The 27,980-nt window shown below is 40.0% G+C and overlaps 1 protein-coding gene across 1 annotated transcript; it reads right to left on the reverse strand.

Moving 5' to 3' along the window:
- Positions 1–8,261: 8,261 nt before the first annotated feature.
- On the reverse strand, positions 8,262–27,884 carry dexi (Dexi homolog (mouse)). The gene is made up of 2 exons (XM_028813856.2): positions 26,853–27,884; positions 8,262–8,955 (listed from the first exon to the last, which is right to left on the reverse strand). Exon 1 carries the CDS (start codon positions 27,322–27,324, stop codon positions 27,055–27,057), a length of 270 nt encoding a protein of 89 aa, XP_028669689.2. The 5' UTR covers positions 27,325–27,884; the 3' UTR covers positions 8,262–8,955; positions 26,853–27,054.
- Positions 27,885–27,980: the final 96 nt, after the last annotated feature.

Below are 27,980 nucleotides of genomic sequence, written 5' to 3' on the forward strand. Positions count from 1 at the left end.
AAACATTTGCTCGGGTAGTTTTATTAGACAATTACAACAGGAAAGGCTTTGATGTGAAACTCAAAATTAACCTCCGTCATACGAGTGATTATAACCGTGTGAATGAAAAAGTTTAAGTTCTATGAAAAAATCCCTTTCCTGTCATCACCTTCCATTTAAAGTGATGGAGGATCTCATATTTTGAAAGGGAAACAAATGTTATTCCTAATACTGCGCGCTCTTTTCATTTTATGCACTTTGACATGTTCCTGGGTCAGAAGTGAACAAAATGTTTATTTTTTTCATTTAAAAAGTGGGAAAAAAAAATCGCTACTACCTCAGATTCTGTTCAGTTAGCGTTTTTGTTGTTTTTTTTAATACATTTTTGATGTGCCTGTGTCAGACGTGACCAAATGCAAAAGAGAAATAATGAATAAACATTACTTGCTTTTAAATACATACGTGTTGATCTAAAATTTGTCAGTACCTGCTGTTGGAAATGTCTGGCCCGACTAAATGTCTTGGTTTGAAAATCTGGCCAAAAGTGAAATTGTAATTGAATAGCGCGGCTGTACCTACTCGACAAGCGGTCCAGATATGCCATAAACGGTTTCTTTATTACTTATTGCAATGCACACTACAGTGTTTAATAAACACAATCCATCCATCCATTTTCGCTGAATCCGAACACAGGGTCACGGGGGTCCGCTGTAGCCAATCCCAACCAACACTGGGCACAAGGCAGGAACCAATCCCGGGTAGGGTGCCAACGCACCGCAGGAAATAAACACAATTTTGAATACTACATCTTTGAAATAACTAGAAATAATGGAAAAAATGCTCCCACTTTCATTACAGTTAACTAAGAACACACAACGACAGGATTTTTCACAGTAACTTTAAAGTCCAGCAAGCACATGGATCTTCAGGCAGGGGAACAGCGAAGAGAAGACAGACGCTGTGAGCTCAACAACCGCCAGCGCCATTTGACCGGAGAGCAGATCCCATTGTTTGAAAAGATCTAGCATTAGGGGAAAAAAAGTTCTAGTTGTAGACATTCTTACGCCATTCCCAGAGTTTGTTGCGCAAGCAGGGGTTAATGTTTTTCGTGTTTCGTGGCAGTTTTAGTTTCAGTGACTTCCTACCACCAGCTGTACCAAACGTTGACATGGCAAACTGTCAGGTTGATTTTCCCCCGATTCCGAGTTCTGCTTTTCCACACGTGCCCTCGACCTGAGAATTCCTGGCAGTGACGGCAGCTCAAGTGTGAAAGGGGCTACCGTAAGACTGGAGCAACGTCAGTGAGAAGACTCGCAGTTAACCGACGCGAAGGGCCGTCCATTTTTGTTCCTTTCTTGCCATCTAGTGGAGGGGAGATATTACTGCATTCAGTCATTGTGCAAAAATCGGCCGGGAGGGAAAACGAAGCATTAGCTTCAAGGCTGGAACCAAAGCTGGACACACACACACACACACTCAGTTATACTGTACTTTCACACATGGACAATTCAGAGTCACCAAATAATCAGGGATGAAATTAGAAGACCTGAGGAAATTCAATGAAGACACATGGAGGTAGCGGTGTGTAGGGTTATTATGGTCACTCGTATAGAGAACAATGAGTGTGTGGAACCCACATGAACAGGACTTTGCAGGAGCGGACTGCCCACTGTGCTCCTACAGCACCTTAAATAACGGTTTTCTCTTCTGACACGTCCAACATCTTTGCAAGTCTCAACTACAGTATATGATACCTTCAAACCAGGACAAGCTTACCTGCCACTAGTTGTCTGTCGCTCCATGCTTTTTCTTTTGACACGTGCTGCAGTCTCAGCTTCTTGTTGCTTTTGTGCATGAATGGTTTCTTTGCTTCACCATACACTGCAAGGCTATTTTGTTCAAGAATTCTTAGCAAAGTTTAAGCCTGTAATTTGGTTCCAAATGTTTTTGCCAATGGAAGCTCTTCACTGAATTTCCTTCAGTCCCTTAGAAGAATACTCCACCCAAAAATGTTATTTTTTAGATGTTACTTACCCAATGTGGTGTGTAGTGATGGCCAAAAAAATGTAACCTCATGTTTTACTGGAGAATGAAGATAAAGTTTCTGATAGAATGGAAGTCTAAGATGATCAACACTGGACAACAGTGAACAACAACAAAAATGTCCATGAAAATATTTCACTTTACTCATGTTCCATAATCCACATGTCAAGTCATGCAGGTGTATGCTCATATTGTGCAAAATGTCTACATTTTTTGCCAGAATATTGTTAAGGTTAACACCTATGGAAAATGAAAGTAGTCCACAGATTGGAAGAAGCCCTGGGATTGAGTTTTTGAATTGAAGACCTGCCTCTCTCTGCCATTCATTGGTCAAGAGTCCTGCCATAGCAATATAATGTTAACACTTGATGTACAAATGTAGATTACACTCTGTTTAACGGATCAAATCGCTTCTCTGTGTTATAAATGAAGGCTGGCTGGATGGAGCACCAAGGCAGCAGTTCCCAGACTTTCTCTAGTTTAAACATCATATAAAAATACAGTGCCCACCATAATGTTTGGGACAGATTGTTCCTTGATTTGCCCCTCTGCTCCACGGTTTAAAAATTACTAATCAAACAATTCAGATGTTGCACATTGCAGACTTTTACTTAAGGGGATTTGCATACATTTTGGCCACAGCATGTAGAATGATAAGACGTTTTTGACATGGTCTCCCAATTTCAGAGCACTATAATGTTTAGGACACAGCAATGGTCCATATATTAAAGCAGTCATATTTAGTACTTTGTCGTATATCCCTTGCATGAAATGTCTGCTTGAATTCTGTGATTCCCAGACATCAGCAGGAGCTGAGGATCTTCTCTGGTGATGCTCTGCCAAGCCTCTACTGCAGCCATCTTCAGCTTCTGGTTGTTTCTTGTTTTGGGGGCTTGTCGCCTTAAGTTTTCTCTTTAGCATGGAAATCCTGCTTAATTAAATTTTAATCGAGTGACTGGCTTTGCCATTCAAGAATTTTTCATTTTTTAGTTTGAAAAACTCCTGTGTTGCCTTATCAGTATGTTTGGGATTGTCATCTTGTTGTAGGTCGCTGTGCCGTCCAGTGTGTTTGGAGAAATGTACTGGAACTTGAGAAGATGTTTCTGTACACCTCAGAATTCATTGTGCAACTGTTGCCAGCAGTTCCATCATCATTGAAGTTTTGAATGCCAGTATCTGTGGCAGCCATACATGCCCAAGCCATAACACCCCCAGCACCTTGTGAAACAGGTGAGGTGGTCTGCTTTGGATCTTGGCCAGTTAATTTACAACGCCACACTTTGCTCTTGCCATCTGATACAGGTTTGTCTTTGTCTATTCTGTCCACAAAACCTTTCCCGGACTTCTGCAGGCTCTTTCAAGTCCTTTTTTTTCACAAACTGTAATCTGGCCATCCTGTTTTGGTGTCTAACTAGTGCTTTGCATCTTACAGTGTGGCCTCTGTATTTCTGTTCATAAGGTCTGCTGCAGATAGTCATCGCTGACACATCCACATTTGCCTCCTGAAGACTCTTTCTGATCTGTCAGAGAGACATTTGGGGCTTTTTCTTTATCACAGTGAGGATTCGTCTGTCACCATCAGTGGAGGTTTTCCTTGGCCTACCAGTTCCTTTCTGATTATGGAGCTTGCCAGTATATTTTTTTTGTTCATAATGACATTCCAGACAGTTGTTTTAGGTCATCCTAAGGTGTTACCAATGTCTCTAATGGTTTTATTCTTGTTTTTCAGCCTCATAATGACTTCTTTGACTTGCATAGGCACAGCTCTTGTTTTGAACAATAGCAACTACAGACTGCAAATAGTAGAAGTAAGCCGAAGTATCTTATGAAGCAGTGAAACACACCTGAATAATCTCAAACACCTGTGGTGCCAATTGTCCCAAAATTGGGGGACCATGTATACAAAGTGTTGTCATTTCTACATGGTGTGACAGAAATGTCTGCAAATCCCCTTAAATGAAGGTCTGCAATGTGCATGTGAATCACATCTGAACTGTTTGATTTGTAATTTTAAACTGTGAAGCAGAGGCTAAATCAAGGAAAATTGTGCCTTTGTCCCAAACACTATGGAGGGCACCATATGAACAATGAAATCATTGTAACTTACCGAAGTACTCATGTTGGTGACAGCAATGGGTTTGTTTCATTGACACAAGACACTCACAGCAAGCAGCAATGCTACTGAATCATCTAATCAGCTTCTGAACTTCGTCTTCATAGCAGTCATTACCGCTATACATTTTTATATAAGAATTGTCACATTTGTGAATAAATTATGCTTATTTTCATTACATTTTTATTGTCATTCTCTTCACTGGACTGTTTTGTTGACACTGATGTCCCAGCACCAAAAAAGCTTTCAACAGTTTGCCTTTTCTCACTCATTTTAAGGGAGCCCAATGAATGATACCCCAAATTGTTCATTGTTAGTTTTCATTTTATTTAGCCCAGTGATTGGCTGGCATTACGCTGTACAAAGTATTTTAACGGCCCTGACAAGCTGCATCAGCCTGTGGACAAGTCACCACCACCACTCATGTAAATGAATGGGCTTCACAGACAACAGCAGGGGAGCCTATAAAAAGGGCAAGGCTGGCAAAGTCGCGTATTAAACTTACGACTAATGTGGCAACCAGGAGCAGGCCTTCTAAGGACTGTGAAGTACCTAAAAGAGCAATGTCAAAGAGCAGGAATCCATTTGGAGTCCACATCAGCAAGTGCCGCAGTGGCCTGGTGCTACAATCTGAAATCTGCCAATTGTAATGGCTGTGCCTGCGTTTATGATGCTTTAAAGCATACGATTTCTGAACAATTTCAGTACGCAGACGCACTGCCTAGAATTTAAATGCATGGCTTGTCAGATTTCAAGACAGCATGGAGGAATGGTTCCCAAGAATTTTTCTCATTCTGGGTTTACAGCATTTTACGTTCACACCAGAACACACAGCTCAGTGCACAACTTCTCATTCAGGTTATATGTTTTATTTTGTCTGCATTCACGTAACAAAAGGCTGCCATAGTGTTAACAAAGCCCCTGATGAACTAGAAAATAAATCGGCATTCAGTAGCCTTGCTGTGTTACTCCTCAGACACTCCGGCATCTTGTTTTGTGCCAGTCAGCCATCTTGTATTGTGGTAAAGTCCACATGATACATGAAGACATTTAGGTGGCTTTTTTAATTATTTCACCTATAAAAAAAGCAATGTTTTTTAAATGCGCATCTCATGCTTCCATTCGGATGTGATATGGCAACGTACAATATAGCAAAGTGCAAACCAAGGAAAGACATTCAAACAAAATCTTCAATGCAAAAGAAAAGCCTTCATCCATCACATGAATAGTTCTGACAAAACATTTACTACATCCAGTATGAACACCGAAGCAAAGAGCCCACCAGAGCAGCTCAGATCCTGGAGGGCCGCAGTGGGTGCAGCTTTTCTTTCTATCCTTTTTCTCTAGAATGGACTATGTGGCCTTGATGTTCTAATCGTTTTCACTTTATCCTTAGCCAGCAGCCAGCCAATAATGAGATACAAAGCAAGCCACCAGATGACCAGGCTGACATAGATCCCATTTGCACCCGTGTCTTTGTTATAATATCAATAAAATATCTGGAAAGACAAAAAGTGAAGATCTGAAAAATATGGCGAACAGCATCAAGACACACAATTAAATAACGGGTCTCATTAACAGTTAAATACAAGATTGGTTAGAGTGAAAATGGTGGTCCACCAAGTCTGTTTGAGACTCCTAAGTTAGCCAGTTGGCTTGCTTTGCCTCTCTTTATTGTTTGGTAAAAGAGGTCTACAAACTTAGCAGAAGTAACTGGTTACTGATAAAGACAATGACTGGAATGAAACCTACAGACACTGCAGGACTCCAGTATTTTGACACCCTTGTTGTAGATCGGGGTCCTCAATCACAGTCCTGGAGGGCCGCAGTGGCTGCAGGTTTTTGTTCTAAGCTGGTTGCTTAATTAGAAATCTTGCCAATATTTTAATTTCATGGCTTGTTAGTGCTTTAACTCTGCTATGTCAGGTCTTATATCCTGGATTTTCTTTCCCTTTCTAAGGATATCATCCAAATGATTTGAAGGCTAAAATGGAGGAGTAATTCTCAGTCCTTCACTTTTTCCTCTTCAATTTCCTTCCAAGTATTTAATTTAACCCAATAGTGCCTGATAAATACACACAGGAGTAAATGGTAACAAGCTAAATGGAGAAATGCTGGTCTCTTTTGTCATTTGCATGTTATGGCTAATTAGGAGCAATTAAAAGCCAATAATATGGCTGTTTAAGACTAAAATAAGCAATAAGGATTCAAAATCTTAACGGGTGCGACAACTAAAGTGAAGCAGAAGTGTTACTTGAGCAATAAGTGCTTCTTATTAAGCAACTGGGTTGGAGCAAAAACCTGCAGCCACTGTGGCCCTCCAGGACTGTGATTGAGGACCCCTGTTGTAGATGAAAGAAGGCAATATTAGATAACAACACTCTAAACCTTAGGAGTTCTCATAAATAAAAAAGGAAAACAAAAAGGTTTTGTTAACAATTAAACTAGTCCATAGTACTTGTTCTAGGCGAACTCATCTCATTTACAATGGTTTCCTTCTGGGGTCTACCTGAATTGTATGCATTCACCCTTCCTCTAGTTCCTTTACTGACTTTACACTAAGCCTACACCCAAAGATGAAATCTCATTCTGTGGTCCATACTGCTCATCATGGTGTCATAGCGGTTAGGACAGCAGCAAGGACGTGCTTTTGTGACCAGGGAGAGGCAACTGGCACACGGCTTTGTCTTCTCAGTGGTGCTAGATGGCAGCCCCCCTGGGTTGTGGCATCTCCACACATTCCCTCAGGGCATCATGGGACTTGGAGTTTATTGGCTCAACCCTGTTGGGTTCCGTGGGTGCCGCAGGGCAGGGAAGCCCTATTTTGTGGAGTTCTAGCCTTACCTGGAAGTACCCCTGGGCTAAGCCTTGGAAACATCAGAAGTACTTCCAGGGAAAAAATAAAAGGAGCTGCCGGCCATAGCTTGGGGATCCAGAGTTGGGAGGAATGACACAAAGCTTGCTGGAGGAGTGGATAAGGCAGGGAGAAGAAGAAAGGCAAAGAGTGACAAAGAGTTGTTGTGTGCTTGTCCTTTGGTTGGTGGTGGGAAACCCTTATTGGAAGAGTTTCCCACAATAAAAAGCCTCTGCTTGCAGCATTTGTGTCCACAGCCTGTCTGTGTTGGGTGTTTGGGTTGCGGAGTGGTGGCTCTGAGGCTAGGGATCTGCACTGGCAATCGGAAGGTTGCCGGTTCGAATCCCGTAAATGCCAATAGGGACTCTGCTCTGTTGGGCCCTTCAGCAAGGTCCTTAACCTGTAATTGCCGAGCGCTTTGAGTAGTGAGAAAAGCGCTATATAAATGCAAAGAATTATTATTATTTGGGGAGCTGGAGTTCACATTAGCTGACTCCATGCAAATCTGGGAACAGGGAGCACACCCACAAGATTCATTTTTTATTTTGTTGAGATGCTCAGCATGTAAACCCCTTACTTTTACTCAGATTGTTCTATAATTGTTCTCTTCCTTTCAATAAACTGTAGAAAAATTTTGGTTAAAGAAAACTCTATAGTTTTAAAGTGAGGTCCCCATTTGCATGGAGAGTGTCAAAGTCATAGGTGTTGATCAGACATTTTATTGTACTCTGTACATGTGACAATAAACTTAAACTGAATAAGAAGGCATTTTGCTCATTTTATCTTATATTCACAAATCACTTTTACTTGGGAAGACTTTGTGCAGCTAACGTAGCATTGGAACGTTCATCTTCTGCCTACGGCTGCTTTACACGTATACCTTTTGTTTTACAGCATCCTTCAAATCAGGCCACCACAGCAGTTTTGGGCTCATGTCAGTCAAGTGCAGAGTCAAACAGACACATACACAGCCAAATGAGTCCCCTTCAACCAAAATAGAATCCTGTCTTTGGGAGGGAAAAGGATTTCCCCAAAAAAGCTACAGACATACAAAGGTAGAGCACATGAGCCCAACGCTGAAGGCATCCATGTTTTGAATTGAATCCAAAGACTGAGTGCTGTGAAAGTCTCTCTGCAACCACATAACCGTCTGGTGTGGGGCACACTAACTTCAGTTTAATGTCACCAACACACCTTGTCCATTGTCTTTAGACTGTTGGAGGAAAAGCAGGAAGGCTATGCAAAATTTACTCAGAAAGCAACCCAGCCAGGTTTATATCATTCCTTAATTTATTGGAAAAAAATTAGGGGATTTTAGTGTAAGAAGTTGGCCAAGTACTCATGCTAAGATGAAATTCTGCTGTGTACAAGATGCGCATACATAATCAAGAATGACTGGAACAAGCTGGGTATGCAGCTGCAGATTTTTAAGTGCTTTGAACAAGAATATAACCAACATAAAATGAAAGTGACACACTCACAGTGATGTTGGCAATACAATATGAAGCCAACTATTGCTGGTAAAAAGAAGAGCTTCTCAGCATCTAAACAGGCTATGCTGAAACAGAACTCATTTATTATGCTCTCTTTGCTGGGTGTCCCAGAATTTACTTTTGGTTGCACTTAGTCTGAAATGTTCTGATGCTGCTGGTGGCCACTTTGAGGATTCAGATAAGTCAAGTCAACATTTAGCTTATTGCAGATTAGCTTTTTGGAACTACATTGTAAATTCTGGGGCACCTTCTCATTCGTCTAGATATACTGGTGTGGCCACATGCTCACGTCCATGGCTGTTTGTCCAACGTAGGTGACAAAACGGTTGCTCTCTTCAAAAGCATTGATCCAAGGGTCCTGCTGCATATACTGTTTTGTGAAACTGAAAACACAAACTACTTTGTGTCCAAGGTAGGCATTTCCAAAAAGGAAAGAACTTGAAATTAACCTCCATGAGTTTGAAAATAGCAATCTGGAAGAGAAAGAAGAAACACATGGTTACTTTGTTTTGAAAGTGAACAGAACCAGAGTGTTACATTTTAAGTCCTAAAACCTGATATAAACCGAGTCTTCTAAGTTCTACTGGACATTGTTCAGGTGCATTACACATTTGAAGCTAGCGTTCTTTTAAGACTGTGACTTACTTTTTTATTACGGTTTCATGTACGGTTACTAGACTAACTGTCTCAAACCCCATTTTAGGAACTGTCGGAAACGCTCTCCTCACCACCAGTCATTTTGTGTCTCATAATTCTGGCCTATCTTCAACCTACATTTCCACCTACCTGGCCAAGACAAAAACCTTCTTCAAGGTTAGGGCCAAGCCTAAAGTGTTGTGGTACAGCCAGGGTTGATACTCTGGCTCAATTTTGCTGTTAAAATATTTTTCTTATTCTTTTTTTTGGAATGTTGGTTTAATATGGTGTTATTTTTTCAAATTTGTATTACGTTACGTTTCTAGGTCTTCATGTCCCTTGTAGTCTGCCCTGCCTCCTGTATGTGGTGCCTGGGGAGGCAGGGCCACCTAATTAGGCAGCTGTTTTATTGACCCCAGCTGAAGCAATTATGCCAAAGCTGAAGAAGGCTCAACAGCTTCAGTTTGTGATATTCATTCCCGGTTTGTGATTCTGCAAGGAGTTCCTGGTTTGACTCATATATCCTCTTTCAGGTTCTGTCTGCTGGTTAGCAATTTATTGGAATTATTTGCTTTTTATCAAAACCATTTTTATTCCTTTTTTTCTTCCTGTCTTTCTTTTTGCAATCACTTTTGAATCTACTCAAGACCCATTTTTTTGTTCAATGGTTTTCATGTTCCCTTTTTTGCACATTTTTATTTTTTGTTATTTTTAAACCCTTTATCCTGTTTTTGGGCCTTGTGTGGCCTGACATCTATCAGTTTCACTTGGGGCTTGGTGGCCAGTGGTGAGACCTACTCTGGGGGGGCAGACCAGGGTGAAGTTCTAGTCTGTCTGATGGTTTTGAGGCCTGCTTCTTTATGAAAGGATTCATTACATAAAGCAATTCTGCCCTCCAAAACAATCTGCATCAACCTTCAAGTGTAGGGTCTCTTTGATATGTCCCAAGCTTCCTTATTTAAAAGGGCCACTTGGTCTCAGTCCTTACATTTATTACCATTATTGGAAGGTAATGAGCAACCTTCTGAACCAGATCTTTAAGAGAGCTTGACTTCTGCTGACCTGGACTCATGTGCTGTCTTCTACTGGCAAGGAGGAAATATTCCTATATTGTGCTCTTTAGTGACCTTCCCTGACCTCCACAAGGAGGCCTGGACAACCCTAGTCCCTGCTGGGTTGCTTACCCTCTACTGTCCTGGAAGCAAATTGTATGTTTCTTCACAAGTAGTAACTCTCTTTCTGTCTCTTTTCATAGGGGTAGGAATCATCAGAGAGAAAATATTTCAATACTTTACTGTCTCGATTCCCTTGCACCTGTACCTCTTTCTCCTTTACCAGTAATGGCATCTCTGACCATTGTCATTCTGGGAAAGCCACAAGGCTTATCTGCATGGGTGAAAAGTGTGCAAATAAACATGTCAATGCAGGTTTTTCATGCTCTTTTTTCTCACTCTATCTTACGTGGTCCTGCCCTTGTCTGGTACCAACCTTTTCTTCCAGGAAGCACCTTACCCATCAGGCAACTCAGTATAAAGCATTTTCAACACTTTGTAAAACAACAGAATGTATGTAAAAAAAACTAAAATACTTAATTGATGAGCACATCTTTTTTTTTTTAATTTTTAATAGATGAGCACATTTCTAAAACCTTCATTTAACTGACCTAAATTTAAAAAGCCCTCTGTTAAGTTTTAGAAATTCTGATATACTGTATTAAGTAATTATTCTAAATAATCTTTTTGAAACTCATGAAACTTTTGTCCTGTTTTATACTAAAAAAATTACAAAAAACATCTCTGCAGTATAACAAAAAAAAACAGTTTTACAAAATTGTTCTTCAAATAGGAAAAACAATAAAAAAAGACAGACTAAGTAATTCATTACACAATAGAATATCCCTTCAGCATGTACTTGCCATTATAATAATGAGAAGAGAAAAAAAAAAATCAGTTGGCAATTGCAATTTGGCCTTAAAAATCGTGCCAAATAAATAAATAGATACCACACAGTGTATGCCTGCTTTAAAATACTATCCTTTATTGTAATGTTAACTCATGCGTCAAGTGCTTAATGCTCATACTGATCCCTTACCTAACTTACTTAATCCTATTCATGTCTGCAGGGGTCAAAGTCTATCCCTGCAGCATTGGCATGTGTTAGGAACTAAACCTAGACAAGTACTTCATAAGCATTAATATCACAGAATGTCTAATGGACAGGCAAAGGGTTGCTTTTACTGTGCCAGTTGGCAGCTCACTACAAACGAAACGTAGCGTTACAATATTAGAATATTATTCTTTCAATAACAATGCCAGTTTTAAACCAAGCCAAGAATATTTTTTATATTCCTTATATTGGCAGTTAATGGCAATCAAACATCTAGTTCAATGTCAATTCCCCCTTAAATTAACACATCCTGTTTACAAACCAAGGGTATTATACAAACAGCTTTTACAAAGTTTATTGTAAAAACAGACAGCTGTAAAACACCATACAGTATACACACATAATAATGTTTTAATTGGGGCTGAGGCACATAAGTTATATCTAGAAGAACAGCTCTGTAACCAGTCACAGTTTACAGGTAGTTCACATGTCAGAGATAACTATCTGAAGAAGATTACATGAACAGAAATACAGAGGCCATGCTGCAAGATGTAAACTACTAATTAGACACAAAAACAGGTTGGCCAGATTACAGTTTGCAAAAAAGCACTTCAAAGAGCCTGTGGATTTCTGGGAAAAGGTCTTATAGAGAGCCTGTATCAGAGTGATGGCAACAGTAAATTGTGGATGCAAAAAAGAACTGCCCAAGATCCAAAACAGACCACCTCATCTATTAAACATGGCGAGGGGTGTTAGTGCTCACATATGTATGGCTGCCAACAGGCACTGGCACAATTATCATTACTAATGATGTAACTGCTGATGGCAGATGCACAATGAATTTTGAGGTGTATAGAAACATCTTATCTACTCAAGTTCCAGTAAATGGCTCCAAACTCACTGGATGGTGCTTCATCCTACAAGAAGATAATGATCTCAAACATACCGCTAAGGCAACACCGAAATTTGTCAAAGTTAAAAAATGGAAAATTCTCGAATGGCCAAGTCACTCACCCAAATAATATCCAATTAAGCAGGCCTTCCATATGCTGAAGAGAAAACATAAGGAGACAAGCTCCTGTAACAAGCAGGAGCTGAAGATGGCTGCATTAGTGGCTTCGCAGAGCATCACCAGAGAAGCTCCTCAGCACCTGGTGACGTCTATGAATCTCAGATGTCAAGCAGCCATTGTATGCAAGAGATACAGTGCATCCGGAAAGTATTCACAGCGCATCACTTTTCCACATTTTGTTATGTTACAGCCTTATTCCAAAATGGATTAAATTCATTTTTTCCCCTCAGAATTCTACACACTACACCCCATAATGACAACGTGAAAAAAGTTTGAGGTTTTTGCAAATTTATTAAAAATAAAAAAACTGAGAAATCACATGTACATAAGTATTCACAGCCTTTGCTCAATACTTTGTCGATGCACCTTTGGCAGCAATTACAGCCTCAAGCCTTTTTGAATATGATGCCACAAGCTTGGCACACCTATCCTTGGCCAGTTTCGCCCATTCCTCTTTGCAGCACCTCTCAAGCTCCATCAGGTTGGATGGGAAGTGTCGATGCACAGCCATTTTAAGATCTCTCCAGAGATGTTCAATCAGATTCAAGTCTGGGCTCTGGCTGGGCCACTCAAGGACATTCACAGAGTTGTCCTGAAGCCAATCCTTTGATATCTTGGCTGTGTGCTTAGGGTCGTTGTCCTGCTGAAAGATGAACCGTCGCCCCAATCTGAGGTCAAGAGCGCTCTGGAGCAGGTTTTCATCCAGGATGTCTCTGTACATTGCTGCAGTCATCTTTCCCATTATCCTGACAAGTCTCCCAGTCCCTCCCACTGAAAAACATCCCCACAGCATGATGCTGCCACCACCATGCTTCACTGTAGGGATGGTATTGGCCTGGTGATGAGCGGTGCCTGGTTTCCTCCAAACGTGACGCCTGGCATTCACACCAAAGAGTCCAATCTTTGTCTCATCAGACCAGAGAATTTTCTTTCTCATGGTCTGAGAGTCCTTCAGGTGCCTTTTGGCAAACTCCAGGTGGAGTGGCTTCCGTCTGGCCACTCTACCATACAGGCCTGATTGGTGGATTGCTGCAGAGATGGTTGTCCTTCTGGAAGGTTCTCCTCTCTCCACAGAGGACCTCTGGAGCTCTGACAGAGTGACCATCGGGTTCTTGGTCACCTCCCTAACTAAGGCCCTTCTCCCCGATCGCTCAGTTTAGATGGCCGGCCAGCTCTAGGAAGAGTCCTAGTGGTTTCGAACTTCTTCCACTTACGGATGATGGAGGCCACTGTGCTCATTGGGACCTTCAAAGCAGCAGAAATTTTTCTGTAACCTTCCCCAGATTTGTGCCTCGAGACAATCCTGTCTCAGAGGTCTACAGACAATTCCTTTGACTTCATGCTTGGTTTGTGCTCTGACATGAACTGTCAACTGTGGGACCTTATATAGACAGGTGTGTGCCTTTCCAAATCATGTCCAATCAACTGAATTTACCACAGGTGGACTGCAATTAAGCTGCAGAAACATCTCAAGGATGATCAGGGGAAACAGGATGCACCTGAGCTCAATTTTGAGCTTCATGGCAAAGGCTGTGAATACTTATGTTCATGTGCTTTCTCAATTTTTTTATTTTTTAATAAATTTGCAAAAATCTCAAGTAAACTTTTTTCACGTTGTCATTATGGGGTGTTGTGTGTAGAATTCTGAGGAAAAAAATGAATTTAATCCATTTTGGAATAAGGCCGTAACATAACAAAATGTGCAAAAAGTGATGCGCTGTGAATACTTTCCGGATGCACTGTATGTGACAAAGTCCTAAATATAACTGCCATTGCTATGTGCCAAATATTATGGTGCCCTGAAATGGAGGGGATCATGTCAAAAAAGTGTTTTTTCTACATGCTGTAGCTGAAATGTATGCAAATACCCTTAAATTAAAGCCTGCAATGTGCAATTAGTTTGGTTTGAACTATTGTATTTCTGATGTGGCAATGATAGATTGCCAACTTAGGTCTGTGAAGAGGAGCGTGCTCAGTTTTTTGTTTTGTATTTATCACATTAATGACACCCATTGTATGTCCAACCTACCTGGAAAGCAGTCTCCCTCTGAATTGCCTTTCTCAAGATTCCTTCAATATTTTTGGGAGTTTTTTGAAAGAGGGCCTGTTAAAGCCCACTAAGGCATTACATGTGTGATTGGGGGGCTATGCAAAAAACAAACCTGTTGTTTCAGTTTAATCATGTCTAAATTGGTTGATTTATAATTTTAACTTGCACCACACATTATGGAGGGTACTGTATGTGCAAGAGCCTCACAATGGACTCCATGCGTGACACTAACTAAATGTTCCTGAGATGACCTCTGGGTCCATGTAACTGTAATGTGGCATTAAGCTGGTTTAATAAACAGAGAGGCACAGGCATGCTTTTAAAGTGCACTGAGATTTGCACAGGGTTGGTTTTTGCCTAGAATACATCCAGGCCTCTTTTAACACTATAAATAATTATGTGTGTTTAGAAAATAATTGTTCCTAAATATTAACAAGTAAATGATAACATAACTATATACAGTATTAAGCTTTAGGGTAACCGATTAGAGAAAAGGTATATTTCCAGTTCACATTATTTTAAACACCCAGGTCATAACTGATTTGAATTTGGCTGGAAGACTATTCTGTTTCTCGGCAGGCAGTCTGCAAAACTGAGCAAGACAAAAATAATAATAAAAAAAAATTAAACAAGACAGACATACTGTATTATCATCAACTTGGAACGACATGGTCTGGCAGTCATAGCATACATACTGTATTGAGATACTTTGTTAATAACCCAAAGGAAACTGCCTTCTCACATGACCTTTTTTTTTTTTTTTCGGGAGGTCAGAGTACAGGGTCAGCCACTGTACAGCACCCCTGGAGCAGTTTTCAGGTTAAGGGCCAGATGAGGCAGGGTCCCTTCTGACAGTAACAGGATTTGGACCAGCAGATCTGTATTCTACACTCATGATAAGAGCTTGCATGTTCCTGGCCGTGAGATGCAGTGGATGCTACAATATGATGGCACCTAAAATGTCTGTAGTGTTGGTATCACGGAAACCAGTTCTGTCAGCAATCAATTCAAGGTAACAACTTGACTTAAGAAAGACACAGGGAACATATAAAAAAAATTCCTAACACACACACACTCACTTTGGGTAATTTAGAGATGGCAATTAACCTCACAGTATGTCTTCACTTAAAAAAAAAAAAAAGCTAGGAATAGCATTGGAGTGAACATGACAGACTTTGTTCCACCACAAATTATGCAGAACACTAAATAAATGATTTCCATTAATTTCCATTAAGTATTTAAAAGATGTTGCTGAAATTCTGATACAAGGCATTTTCAAAAGGCAAATTCTTGAAGCATTTACTGCATTAATGTTATTCAATATAATATAAATTCTTGAGGGATTTCAGAAGAAAATTCCAGGAATACTGCAGTGTTCAGCAGATTTATTTTTAGCACAACTTTTCGGATGCATCAGTTAAACAGCTTTTATACTACAACAGGTAGGGGAAAAAAGCAGAATTTAAAAATGCACTGACTGCTTTAAAACAAATCTAAAAACAGTCTAAAAAGCTATTATTTCATTAAGCAGTAACACTTAAGTTTCCTAATGAAAGTAAAGTGAATCTATAATGACAGATTATCAAATATTAAAGAATGATATAACTGATATCTAGAAGACTGCTGGTTCAAATCCTGTTAGTGCCAGAAACGATCCTACTCTATTGGGCCCTTGAGCAGGGCATTTAACCTGAAAATAGCTCCAGGGGCGGTGTACAATTGCTGACCTTGCGCTCTGACCCTGAAAGCTCATATAAAAAGACAATTTCTCCTCGTGGACTAACGAAATATATCATGTAAAACCAAAAAAAAACAAAACAAATATATGCCAGAGTAAACCAAAAGACATACTTCTTAATTGTTGCTGAATTATGAGTGCAGTCATGTTTTAATCCTTGGTTAGTGTCCTTGATCCTCCATTATGCTTGTGGGAGTGAAGATCTTTAGAGAAGTTAGCATACATTTAAGACAACACTGTGTGGTAGAAAAGAAAACTGAATAACTCAATTAGCCAAAATTACAAATTGCTAAATTCCTCTTACTAATATGTATTTAATTTAATTTAATCTAAGGAGCACCTGAAAAGGATGTCGGCACACTGTTGACCAGAGCTAGACTGGCTTGATTTACAAATCCCACTTAACCCAACTTGTACACTCTAGGAAGAAAGCCAGAGGGCCCATTAGAAAGAAGGGAAGAGCCTGCAAACTGCACACGGACAGTGACAAGTGACCGTGTGTGGGATGTGAATCCCAGGGCAGTGGGTCAAAGAGGCAGAAATGCAAATTACTGCGGCATCACATCGCTTCTTCTCAAAACTCTTTACAATCATAAAAATAGCACAATAAACATGGACGAAAAGATTCCATTACATTTTTATACAAAAAGGTCAACCAAATTCAATTTTTTTTGAAGGAGTAGTAATAGTAGAGGTGTAGTAGAGGCAACGTATGCATTGGGATTCAACCGTTTAGAAACTACTAATAATAGCTTTTTATAATTCTGGAATGTAACATGTTTTGCCCATACAATGAAGATATGCAAAGGGTAAGGCAAGGAAGTGCGAATTAGAAGATTTCAAGCTGTGGGGAAAAATATGTGCACATTGAACAACAGTGGTTTGAAGGTAAGCATCACAGTTCTAAAATTTGTTTAAAATATTAAATCTGCAAAAGTTATACGCTTGGGGCAGACTTCAGCAAGAAAATTGATAATAACCAAACCACTGCAATAATCAAATCAAGAGGTGTAATGGATTATTAAACTTTCTTGATATCAGAATTGAAGAAGGAAAAAACTGTACCAGTTCCAGCCCCCCATGACATTAAAACCAATTAATTTGAATTCAAAACCTACACCATTAAAACACTCAATATATTTTGTCCACTATACTGAACATTAACATTAATGTTGATTCAGACAGGGGAGATTGTGATTCACTGATATGCTACACTTCTATGTAAAAACATTAAAAGCATTAAGGCAGAGGGGGCACAAATGATACTATTTATCTTAATCATCAAAACATTTTTGGTAAGCTACCACATAAGAGACGATTAATCAAACTAAAACAAGTTGTAGTTTGTTGATGGGTGCAAAACTGGCACAAATATTAAAAGCAAAGTGTTACATTATGAGGAATTATTTCTGAATTAAATGTTATATGTGGTGCCCCTAAGGGACCAGTGCTGGAGTCATTGCTTCTTTCCCAATAATTTAAATAATCAAGATAAAAATGTAGCTAACATGCCATTTAACTTTTCTAATAACTACGAGGAGAGTCATTATAGACAGGATTCAGACATGAGCAGATATGTGGCAGGTAAAATCTAATCTAAATAAATGTAAACTATTAAGAAGTAAACACACTACATGGACAACAGTATCAGAACACCTCAGCATTAAACCAACAGGAACTTTACTGCATTCAGATATCTATCTTACTAAACCACAGTTAATTTATGCACGGCGGACGCACCGAGGCGCATGCGTACTGCCACCGAGGCACATGCGTACTGCGCTGTGGCGCCCGCCCCAGAGTCAAACGCAGCGGCTTCCCAGAGTTAGTAGATGGCGCCCAAATGACACAACCTGTGGGGTCAAACGCAGCGGCTTCCCAAAACGCTACAGATTCCCACAGTCAGTGGGTGGCGCCCAAACAACACATCCTGTAAGCGCCCAAACAACACCACCTGTAAACTAGACTTAATGAACCAAGGCGCCCACACAAAGAAACCACTTTAGTTCAAATAGGGTTATTCAATTAAATGGAAACTTTACCATGCCTACGACCTGTGAACTAAACCTGAGGTAAAGCGTGCACGCCAGGTTGTACAGCCGCCCGGACAATGAATGAGTGCGCCCACAACGCGCTTTTGACACAGCACAGGCAAAGGAGGCACGTATCCAAATGGAGGGAGCTCAACGATTAGTAATACAAACACGAGCCCGTATGGCTACGACCTGTAAACGAGCCCGTATGGATACAAACAATGAACAAAGGCGCCCACACAAAGAAACCGCTTTAGTTCAAATAGGGTTATTAAATTAAATGGAAACTTTACCATGCCTACGACCTGTGAACTAAACCTGAGGTGAAGCGTGCACGCCAGGTTGTATAGCCGCCCGGACGCGACCGCCCACACCACCGCATATACCCTCCATGATATTTCATCATGCAGCAGCTCCCCACCGAGGCACATATTGCGCTGTGGCGCACGCCTCAGAGTCAAACGCAGCGGCTTCCCAGAGTCAGTAGGTGGTGCCCAAACAACACAACCTGTTCACTACACTTGCTCTAATCCACTATGCCAGTAATATACATCACATAACGGTCACAGACTCAAACCCAGCGGCTTCCCCGATTCAGTGGCTGGCACACGAACACCACAACCTGTAAACTAAACTTGCTGTGCTCCACTCTGCCAGCAGTCGGTGTAAGCGAAGGAAACAGAATCACGTCTCCACAAAACGAAACCGCTTTAGTACAGATATGCTTATTTAATTAAATGACATTTCCCCTGACGCACCCACCCTCCATGATATGTCATCCATCCAAATATCGGACGGAACAGAAACTGATTGCCATTCTTGGATTTCCGATTCGCTAGCGAATCGCGGGCTTACTTGTAAAGACTTTAATATGGAGCCCCCCCACCCCACTCTTCTAGGAAGGCTTTCTACTGCCTTTCAAGGTAGGTTAATATCAAACTATGCAAAGCAATTGTGAGACCTCATCCTGAATATTGTGTACAATTCTGATTTCAGTATTAAATAAATAAAATAAAATAAAAAAAGAAAGCAACACTAAAAGGGCAACCAATACAGCAAAGAAACAACAGGGCATAGGCTTGGAATGGGTTTTCAGAAAAATTGAAAAGTAATGTTGAACCTTGTTCATCTAATTAGTTTTATGTGTTTTAGTACTAAAATTAACAAAATTTTCCGTAGTTTGGAATTTGTTTAGTGGCAACAATATTGATCAAAAAAGCATACCATGCATAGTGTTGAACTGCAACCAAACCTTTATACAACCATCTTAAATTATTATAGTGAGAGTGCATGTACTAGCAGCTCAAAGTAACATTAAGTCAGCAACACAGCCATTATATAACCATATCCAATAGGCTATCAAAAGCAAATTCAGATAAAAGAAGCAACTGCATTTGTGAAAACATGAGACTTGAACTAAAACTGTGTGCAACAATGGTTAAAAAAAAAATAAATACCCAGAGCAAGACATTTGCCACCCTCTCCTACACTTACTTTCTCAAATGTTGTCCTTCCTTTACATAATTGTAAGTAGTGTCACTACTAGTAAATATAGTTTAGATCAAAGTTCCAACTTTATAATTTTGTGCATTTACTAATTAAACCATGCTCCTTCCAGTGGTATATTATTTTTATGTCATTTGCATTTGAAATATCGACAAGAAGTTATTTTTAATGCATCATAAATCAGAAATTTCAATTTCTTTTAGACAGGCATCTAGTTGCTAAAGAACTATAGCACAAGTAATACCTATTAAATCTCAAAGATGTGAAGTGGCTTAGTTTGGAGATGATGAGGGCCAAAGTTGCTCTAAAGTACAAAAAAAACAAACAAAAAAAACAGTTATACAATTTTCAGCAAGCCATAAATGGGCAGATGTGCCACAGTGGACCAACTATTTTAGACATTAAGACACATACTACTAAATATCAGTCCCTGAAAATGTCATGCATCTAGCACAAACAGATCAAATGTTATGACTTATTGAACGCTGTCATTTTTTTAGCTGCACTCCTTTAGGGCTACACACCCTTTTTAAAGTTTCCACATCTCAGAAACTAATGAACATACAAGCCTATAATTTTGCACACCAGTTTTTGGGTTCAAAGGCAATATTTTCAGAAGGTGTAGAGCATATTATAGATGATCAGTTGCGAACATTTGTTAAAGTCTGCTGCCATGACATGAGCTGCATTGACCCAAAGTTCTGCAGCTGTAGTTTGCTTCATGGGATTTTAGCAAAAGTGTGACGTGTTGAACTGATTCCACAGACAAAATATCTTTGTTTTTAAAAACTTTAGTAAAAATTCAAAGCAAAACAGTTCACACAAAAATAGAGAAAAAGTTGGTATTGCAAAGTAAAGACAAGTCCTTGTTTTAAAAAAAAAAAAAAAAAACTGTTTATGGCCTTTATCGTGTTCGTTTCTCTAAGTTTGCTCATACAACTGAACCATTTCTAAACGGTCAGAAATCTACAGTATGTCTATCTGTTTAAAAACTGCAAATGGGTCTATCAGTTCATTGTAGCAATAAGGCTAATTCCAAACTGACTTAATTAACACACTGTATTACAGGTATAGCTAAGAAGGTTCTAGGTCACGCTAATTACAGGAGGTAAAGACTATATCATAATCTATAGCTATGAAAGTAAATGATATTCTATTCAAATTAAGCAAACATTAATATGACTTTAACTTAAGGCATAAACTTTCTAAGACTGGCTTTTACAACATGGACGGACTCCTTTGTGAACATGAAAAAAATATTTAAAGACAAACCAAACAAAATTTAAATCTATATTGACAGACTACTGCCTCATCAAAAGGTTATCAAAACAGACCCTGCAACCCAGCCTAGTCAAGGAATTTTTCATATATTTGCCAGTAAATATGTCAACACTGCTGAACATGTTAAACATGATGTACTAGAGAAACCATTATATTCAGTCCCTGGCTTCATTGTGCCTTGTTCGCGTCAGATGTCATTACTCGACTTATAGCTTTCGCCTGCTTGATAACATAATCCTTTACTGCTGTGATTCTCCAACTAGTAGGGGTCACTTTTATCATCTGGTGACTCATCAAACCCAGTTCAGCCTGCGTATTGGCCAAGTTTCTACTCCTTTTCCATGCACAAGTTTTTCTTCTTCAAATACTAAATTGCTGCATGTGAATACTTGACACTTCTCTCTGTTAATTTATAGAAATTATGCTAATGTATCAATCTATAATGCTTAACTATTACTTTTCATTATTATTACCATTATCATCTTCATAGACTGTAACATATCTGCATGCATACATTAAAATCACATCACAAATGTAATTTTCTTTTGGCAGCACTTTGTCCTGATAACATCTTAAAAATGGTCACTGGCTAATGACATTTTCCTAATTTTTTCATGTATTTGCATTATTTTGTTTAACCTTTGCAAATGCATACCAGAGCATTTTGCAGAAAGCATGTTAATTGATAGTGTGATGAAAATGTGTGCAGGTTTGGCTCCTTCAAAAAAAGTTTTAGGTTTTGATGAGAAAGTAATGTAGTGTTATCATGTCATTCAATTCACAAAATATTACAATGCAGAATATAAATTCTAAAATGAATAAAACAAAAGTAGCCTGGGCCTAAGCGTCATCTTGTTATGGAGTCGATGATTATTAACAGCATTACATCATGCATGTTCTGCAATAAGCACATTGGCTATATAAATATAATTGATAAAACAAAACCACTATCAGTTTTAGAACATGCAGGCTTACTTAATTTAATGTGAATATTCAATTTTAACAATAGCATAGTATGATGGAGACCAGTTTCTGCTCCCTCAGTCCCCTGAAATCTAGTGCCTCCAATAAGCTTTGCGCAAATGTTTCACTGGTGCGGTCATCCAAAAAGTACGATATCTGCCCAGGTGAAAATGTAAATTGCCCCATTAGTTACTCAATCAAACAGCTGACTAAAGGTAACCGTTAGACTCAGCTGACTGAGCACAGCAAAATGTTATTGATTCTAAACCTCTCAGCATATTGGCCCTTACCATGTGAATAAGGTAGTTTACAAGTCAGGAAAAATTACAAAACCATTCTAAGACTCTGGGACTAGGGAATACATTCCTGGATGTTTCCCATTCCCAGGAATGAAACTGCTGGAATTCCCGGCTGAACGGGAACGGCCAAGCTCGCATATATAGCGTGTAAAAATCGTTATAGTTGAAAATAATTAAGGTGGCGCAATTGCTGCAGCTTGCACTTCATCAGACAACAGCTTTGAACAGCAACTTGAAATTGCAATGCGTCTGTTGCATCCGCATTATCTGTGCCAAGAAACTTGCCATCACAGAATGATGACAAGAAACTGGATGCATCAGTAAAAGCTGAAACAGCGGTGTTTCAGAGCAACGGCAAGCGCGGGCGTTGTTTAGAACAAGTGTATGAGCATCTGATGACTGTGTCGCCTACTTCAGTGGAGGCAGAGCGTGCTTTCTCAGTGGCTGGTGTACTCTAAACGAAGGTGCGCTCTCGCCTGGACAACCGCAAGCTCGACATGTTGTGCTTTCTACACTCTTATTATATTACCGCAACTATCTAGATACATGTACTTATATGACAGCATGAACTGCTTTTAGTTAAGGTTAGTCTTTTATTGGTGTCAACATATTGCAGTAGTTTTATTAAAAATAAGTGTTGCTCACTCTAAAACCGTTCACATGTGAGATGCCCGTGCACTGTGTCATTCCCGGGAAGGACATGCGGGATTCCCGAATTCCCGGGAATGGATAACCTATCTGGGACTCCTCCACAACTTAGTAAGAGCCATTACCTTTTAAATGAAAAGGGCAGTGTGTAGAAATTGCTCCAAGGGCATACCAACAACTCATTCAAGAAGTCAAAGAGGATCCCGGATGAATATTCAAAAACTGAATGCCTCTCTAGCCTTAGCTAAGGTCAGTATTCATGGCTACACATTATGAAAGAGACGAAGGAAAAAATGGAATTCATAGGAGAGTAGCAAGGTGGAAACCTCAACTATAAAAGTATAACATCAATGCTCATTTCACATTTGCAAAAAACAACTGGATGATTCCCAAGATTTTTAGAATAACATTTTATGAACAGATGTGTCAAAAGTATAGTCACTATGTCTGGTGTAACGCTTACAAAGCATTAAAAATAAGATAAATCATACCTACAATAAAAAAATGGGAGTACCAGTGTTAGAGTGTGGGGATGATTTTCTGCCACAGGATCTGAAAGACTGCTCATTATTGAAGGAACCATGAATTATGCACTTTAGCAGAATATCCTTAAGGTGAACATCTAGTCTTCTGTTTGTGACCTGAAGCTTAAGCTCAATGACCAAAACACAAAAGTCAGCTAACAAATGAAAAAATATAAAAGCTTTGGAGTGGACTTTTCAAAGTCCAATACAGTTTCTATGGCATGACCTAAATTGAGCAGTTAATTCTCACAAACCTACCAGTTAATCTGAATTAAAGCAGCTCTGGAAAAAAAAATCCTCACCAGCAAATTATAAGATTTTAGATGCAAATATTGCTGCTAAAGGGGCTGCAAACAAATATTGACAGTATGGGGACAATTACAAGTGATACAGGTGTTGGGTAATTATGTTGCATGAATAAAGGTATGGATGTAAAACCTGCATTGTGTGCTCACACAGGTTCCCTTCTGTTATCACTGCAATTTGGCTAAAGGTCAGAGACCAATCACTGATACACAATTTGGAGGAAAAGAAGAAGCATGGCCAACTTTCTCATGGAACCTTAATATGACAAAATTAAGTGTTTATATCTTGCTTTAGAGTCAGTGGGGGAAAAAAATTCGAAATTAGTATTAAAATCCATCCAATCTAGAAGCCTGGACTTGGAAAATATAATGCATTTTTATAAATGTAGATGACTGTCCCAAAAAAACATGGACCTTTTTATTGAATGTTACAGTACTGTCCCACATTATTACAGCTGTGTTTTTCTCTATTCATCTAATATAAAACCTTGCTGATTCCACTTCAGGGTGGAGGAGGCTGGTGTCTATCTTTGCTCCATGAAGTACAAAGCGGAACAAATCCTATATGGTATGCACTCTACAACAGGATATACCGATTACATACTTATAGGGACGCAGTTACAGACAAGATGTGTAAATTTCCACACAGACAGTACCTTGGCAGGGATTCAGACTAATGGCTCTGTAGATTCAACACAGCACTGCTAATTAGTCTCTGCTAAAAGCGTACATTTTTGTAGAGTAAGCCACTTGCAGTCATTTTTCCCAACCAAAGCACCTAAAAAACAAATACTTGTAAAGGATCCATCAATTGTCATTCATTGTTTCATACCCTTTGGGGGAAGTATTGCCAACTACAGCTTAATAAAAAAATATATATACAATTAAATTTCCAATTTAGACAACTAATATCATAATTTAAATTGATGAAACATTGTTGCAAGCAATCCCTGTCTAAGTTGTGAGCACACAGCTTTAGTTGCAACTCTCACTTTTGAACACAGACGTTTTTAATTCAAACTGTTGTAAAATATTAAGACATTTCTGAAGCAATATGTTCAGTCTGATTAGTAACATAAAATAAATAAATGCAATAATAGCACAGTTACTCTTTGGTGATCCCACTTCTTCCATCAGTATAACTGGCTGCTGCTAGTGCCTATGAATTTATGCTTTGCAAACTTGAAGGTATGCAGTCAATCAGATGTGCTACATATTAAAAGTGACGATACTTGTTGTTCCTTCCAAAGCAGACAGTGATGACACACTGCACATCCTGTAAAGGAATCTGCTTAAAAAAAAAAAAGAAATTAAAAAAGTAACTTCTGCCCCTTCTGACATTAATATGGAATCCATGGACTTCTGTACAGTCCTGCCTTCAATAATGCCAAGGTCAGGTCAGGTCAGGTCAGGTTGAGGAGCATGCACTGGTCCAGCGTGTTGCCATACCCAACATACGACAAAACAGCTTGGGATTCTGGTTGACAATCCCGCAGGCAGACACACAGTCCAGTTCCACCCACCAGAAACAAACCTCTATCTGCACAGCCAGGTGTTACATGGGTGCCCCCTTGGCCTGGTCCAGCCACTTGGATGCTTAACAATGAAGATCCTGCAAGCCGGATCACCCTCAGGAAAATCCGCCACATGGCCATTGTGTCGTCTATGATGTTCTCTCACAATGTAGGTAACGTGCCTCATTTGTGACTCCGTGAGCAACCACTCATTCAACACAAAGTCAAACCAGCGGTACCCAAGGATTCTCCGAAGAGAGACAGTACCAAAGGAGTTCAGTCTTCGTCTCAGGTCACTGGATAGCGTCAATATCTCGCAACCATATAGCAAGACACGAAGCAGGACTCTAAACACTTGGACCTTCATCCTTTTGCATAGATATCAGGAGCACCACACACCTCTTTTCAGCGACCTCACAACCACCCAATGCACTCTCAATTCGTCTACTGACTCCGAGGTAAGTAAACCTCTCGACAAGGTAGACACTCTCTCTGCAGACAGATACACTGCTGATTGCTATGCCCAAGAAGTCATTAAAGGCCTGGATCTTAGTTTTTATCCAGAACACTTGCAAGCCTTTAGACACAGAGACTCCTCACTCAGTCTCTTGAAAGCCCAGATCAGAGCCTCAAATGACTCTGCTGACAATTCTGTGATCTTCGCGAAGTCAAGAACAGTGAATTTTTCTTCACCTATAAATGCCCCACAGCTACTGGACTCCACGACCTTGCCCAACACCCAGTACATGCAAAAAGATCAAGATATCCAGCAACCTTGAGGAGATCCCGCAAAATCTCAGGATGTCCCACAGGGCAGCTCGATCAACGGAGTCATGCGCTTTACGAAAATCGACAAAGGCTGCAAAGAAACTCTGCCGATATTCCCGTTTGTGCTCCATGAGAATCCTCAGTGCCAGGATGTGGTCGATGGTAGACTTCTTTGATATAAAAACCAGACTGCTTCAGTCACTGGTAGGTGAGCAGGTGATCAGAGATCCTATTGAGGACAACTGTAGCAAGGACATTACCCGACACCGAGGGCAGTGTTATCACTCTGTAGTTGCCAGGCAATCACCCTTCCCTTTCCAGATTGGGATGACAAGTCCCATTTTCCAGTCAATTGGGATGACGCTAGTCTCCCAAATGGAAGGAAAGATTGCTTGCCATGCCAGGTCGGACAGCCATACCACCAGCATGGAGAAGTTCACCCCGGATACCACAGATCCTTGCAGCCTTCCCTACCCTCAGCTGGTTCACCACTAGTGCAATCTCAATATGATTGGGTGGTTCACAGCTAACTGGAGGATCAGCCTCAAGAACCGTGGACCCAGAGATATCCAATGTCCTAGCTGGAGGATCAGCTTTAAAGTAGCCAGCACAGTGTGTCATAACTGCAGCGTCACCCATAAGGCTATACACAAAATTCCACTTGTGAAAGGGCTGTGGTGGCAAAAAAATGAGTAAATGGTGCTTAAAATTTTCCAAAATCTTCTTTACTTACACTTCTATTTACAGAGCTATAGGAATAAATACAATTACACCATTTTTTAAATTTAGAATGTTGTGGCAATTTAAATATTATGCTACAAACGACAAGCTTTGGATAAGGATGAGACTACCTTTCATTCATCACACTTTGTTAAAACTTTCCTGTTTGGACACTGCTAGTGCAAAATGACCATTATGCTTACACACCGTGTTGTCTCCATACTGGGTAGAGTTGTCTCCCACTCACTCCTGCCCAAAGAGTCTGGGTGCACTTTGTCGGTCCACTGGGATATCCAAATACTACCTTCGATCTCATCTGACGTTCTATTCCCATGTTCACCCAGGTGCTTGGGTCTAACTGTCGCTGCTCATCTCACTCACATCTACAATTTTGGTTGAGGTCGTTGCTTTAGTCAAAGTACCCCTCAAAGACGTCCATTTCACCTTCTGTGTCGTACGGAACAGAAGCTGGGTCGGAAAGCACTCCTAAATCCACCAGTGCTTGGTCCATATCCTCGGGCAAGAAGACAATGCCAACGTTGAGGACTATATACTCCATCAAGAAAGCATAGTAGAGTATGAGCACGTTTACAAAAAACAGGCCGAGATAAAACATATAGGGAAGCTCATTAAAAAGTGTTTCCACTGAATCGAGATGTGCGTACAGTGGAGCTGGCATGCAGGACCTCGAATTCAGAGACGCCCCTCCCGACTGACAACGCCAGCGGCCGACGGGCACTTTTATCCAAGGGACGAGGGAGCCCCGTCCGACATTGATTTGGAATCCATCTGATACGGTTTTGAGCCGCAAAATGTGCAAACGCAGCAAAAAAAAAAAACAAAAAAAAAAAAAAAAAAAGCTTGACAATAGAAAGGTAGATGCGATGCGTGTTCACTAAACGTTTCGGTCGTTATTTACATTTCTTCTCGAACGCGCGATAATAAATTAGTTGAGTTTCTCTATCGTCCGTCTCAACTCCTGTATTTATTATGTTGTTTCTGAATCAGGAAGCCGAAATCAAAAATCCCTCCCAAAGTCAGTACTCGAGCACTCTTTATCGACACGCTAACACTGGTTTTCTATCAGTAACTAAAATGCTGACATAAAGCATAGTTATCCCATTGACGATGATTTTAAATTTTTCGTCTCCTTGCTTTCTGCATTGCTCTACGTCACACTCTCTTTTGCTGAAACATTATGCCCACTGCAGCGACAATTATTTTACGCTTACTGCGGCTACCCCTTTATTGGTGTACAAATATGTAATTGCAGTCCTATTCGTCAAAATAGCTGCCAATCAAAAGACAACTCTTTGCCTTGCTGACTAAACGACG

This window comes from Erpetoichthys calabaricus, chromosome 11, assembly GCF_900747795.2.
Source record: "Erpetoichthys calabaricus chromosome 11, fErpCal1.3, whole genome shotgun sequence".
Classification (NCBI taxonomy): domain Eukaryota; kingdom Metazoa; phylum Chordata; class Cladistia; order Polypteriformes; family Polypteridae; genus Erpetoichthys; species Erpetoichthys calabaricus.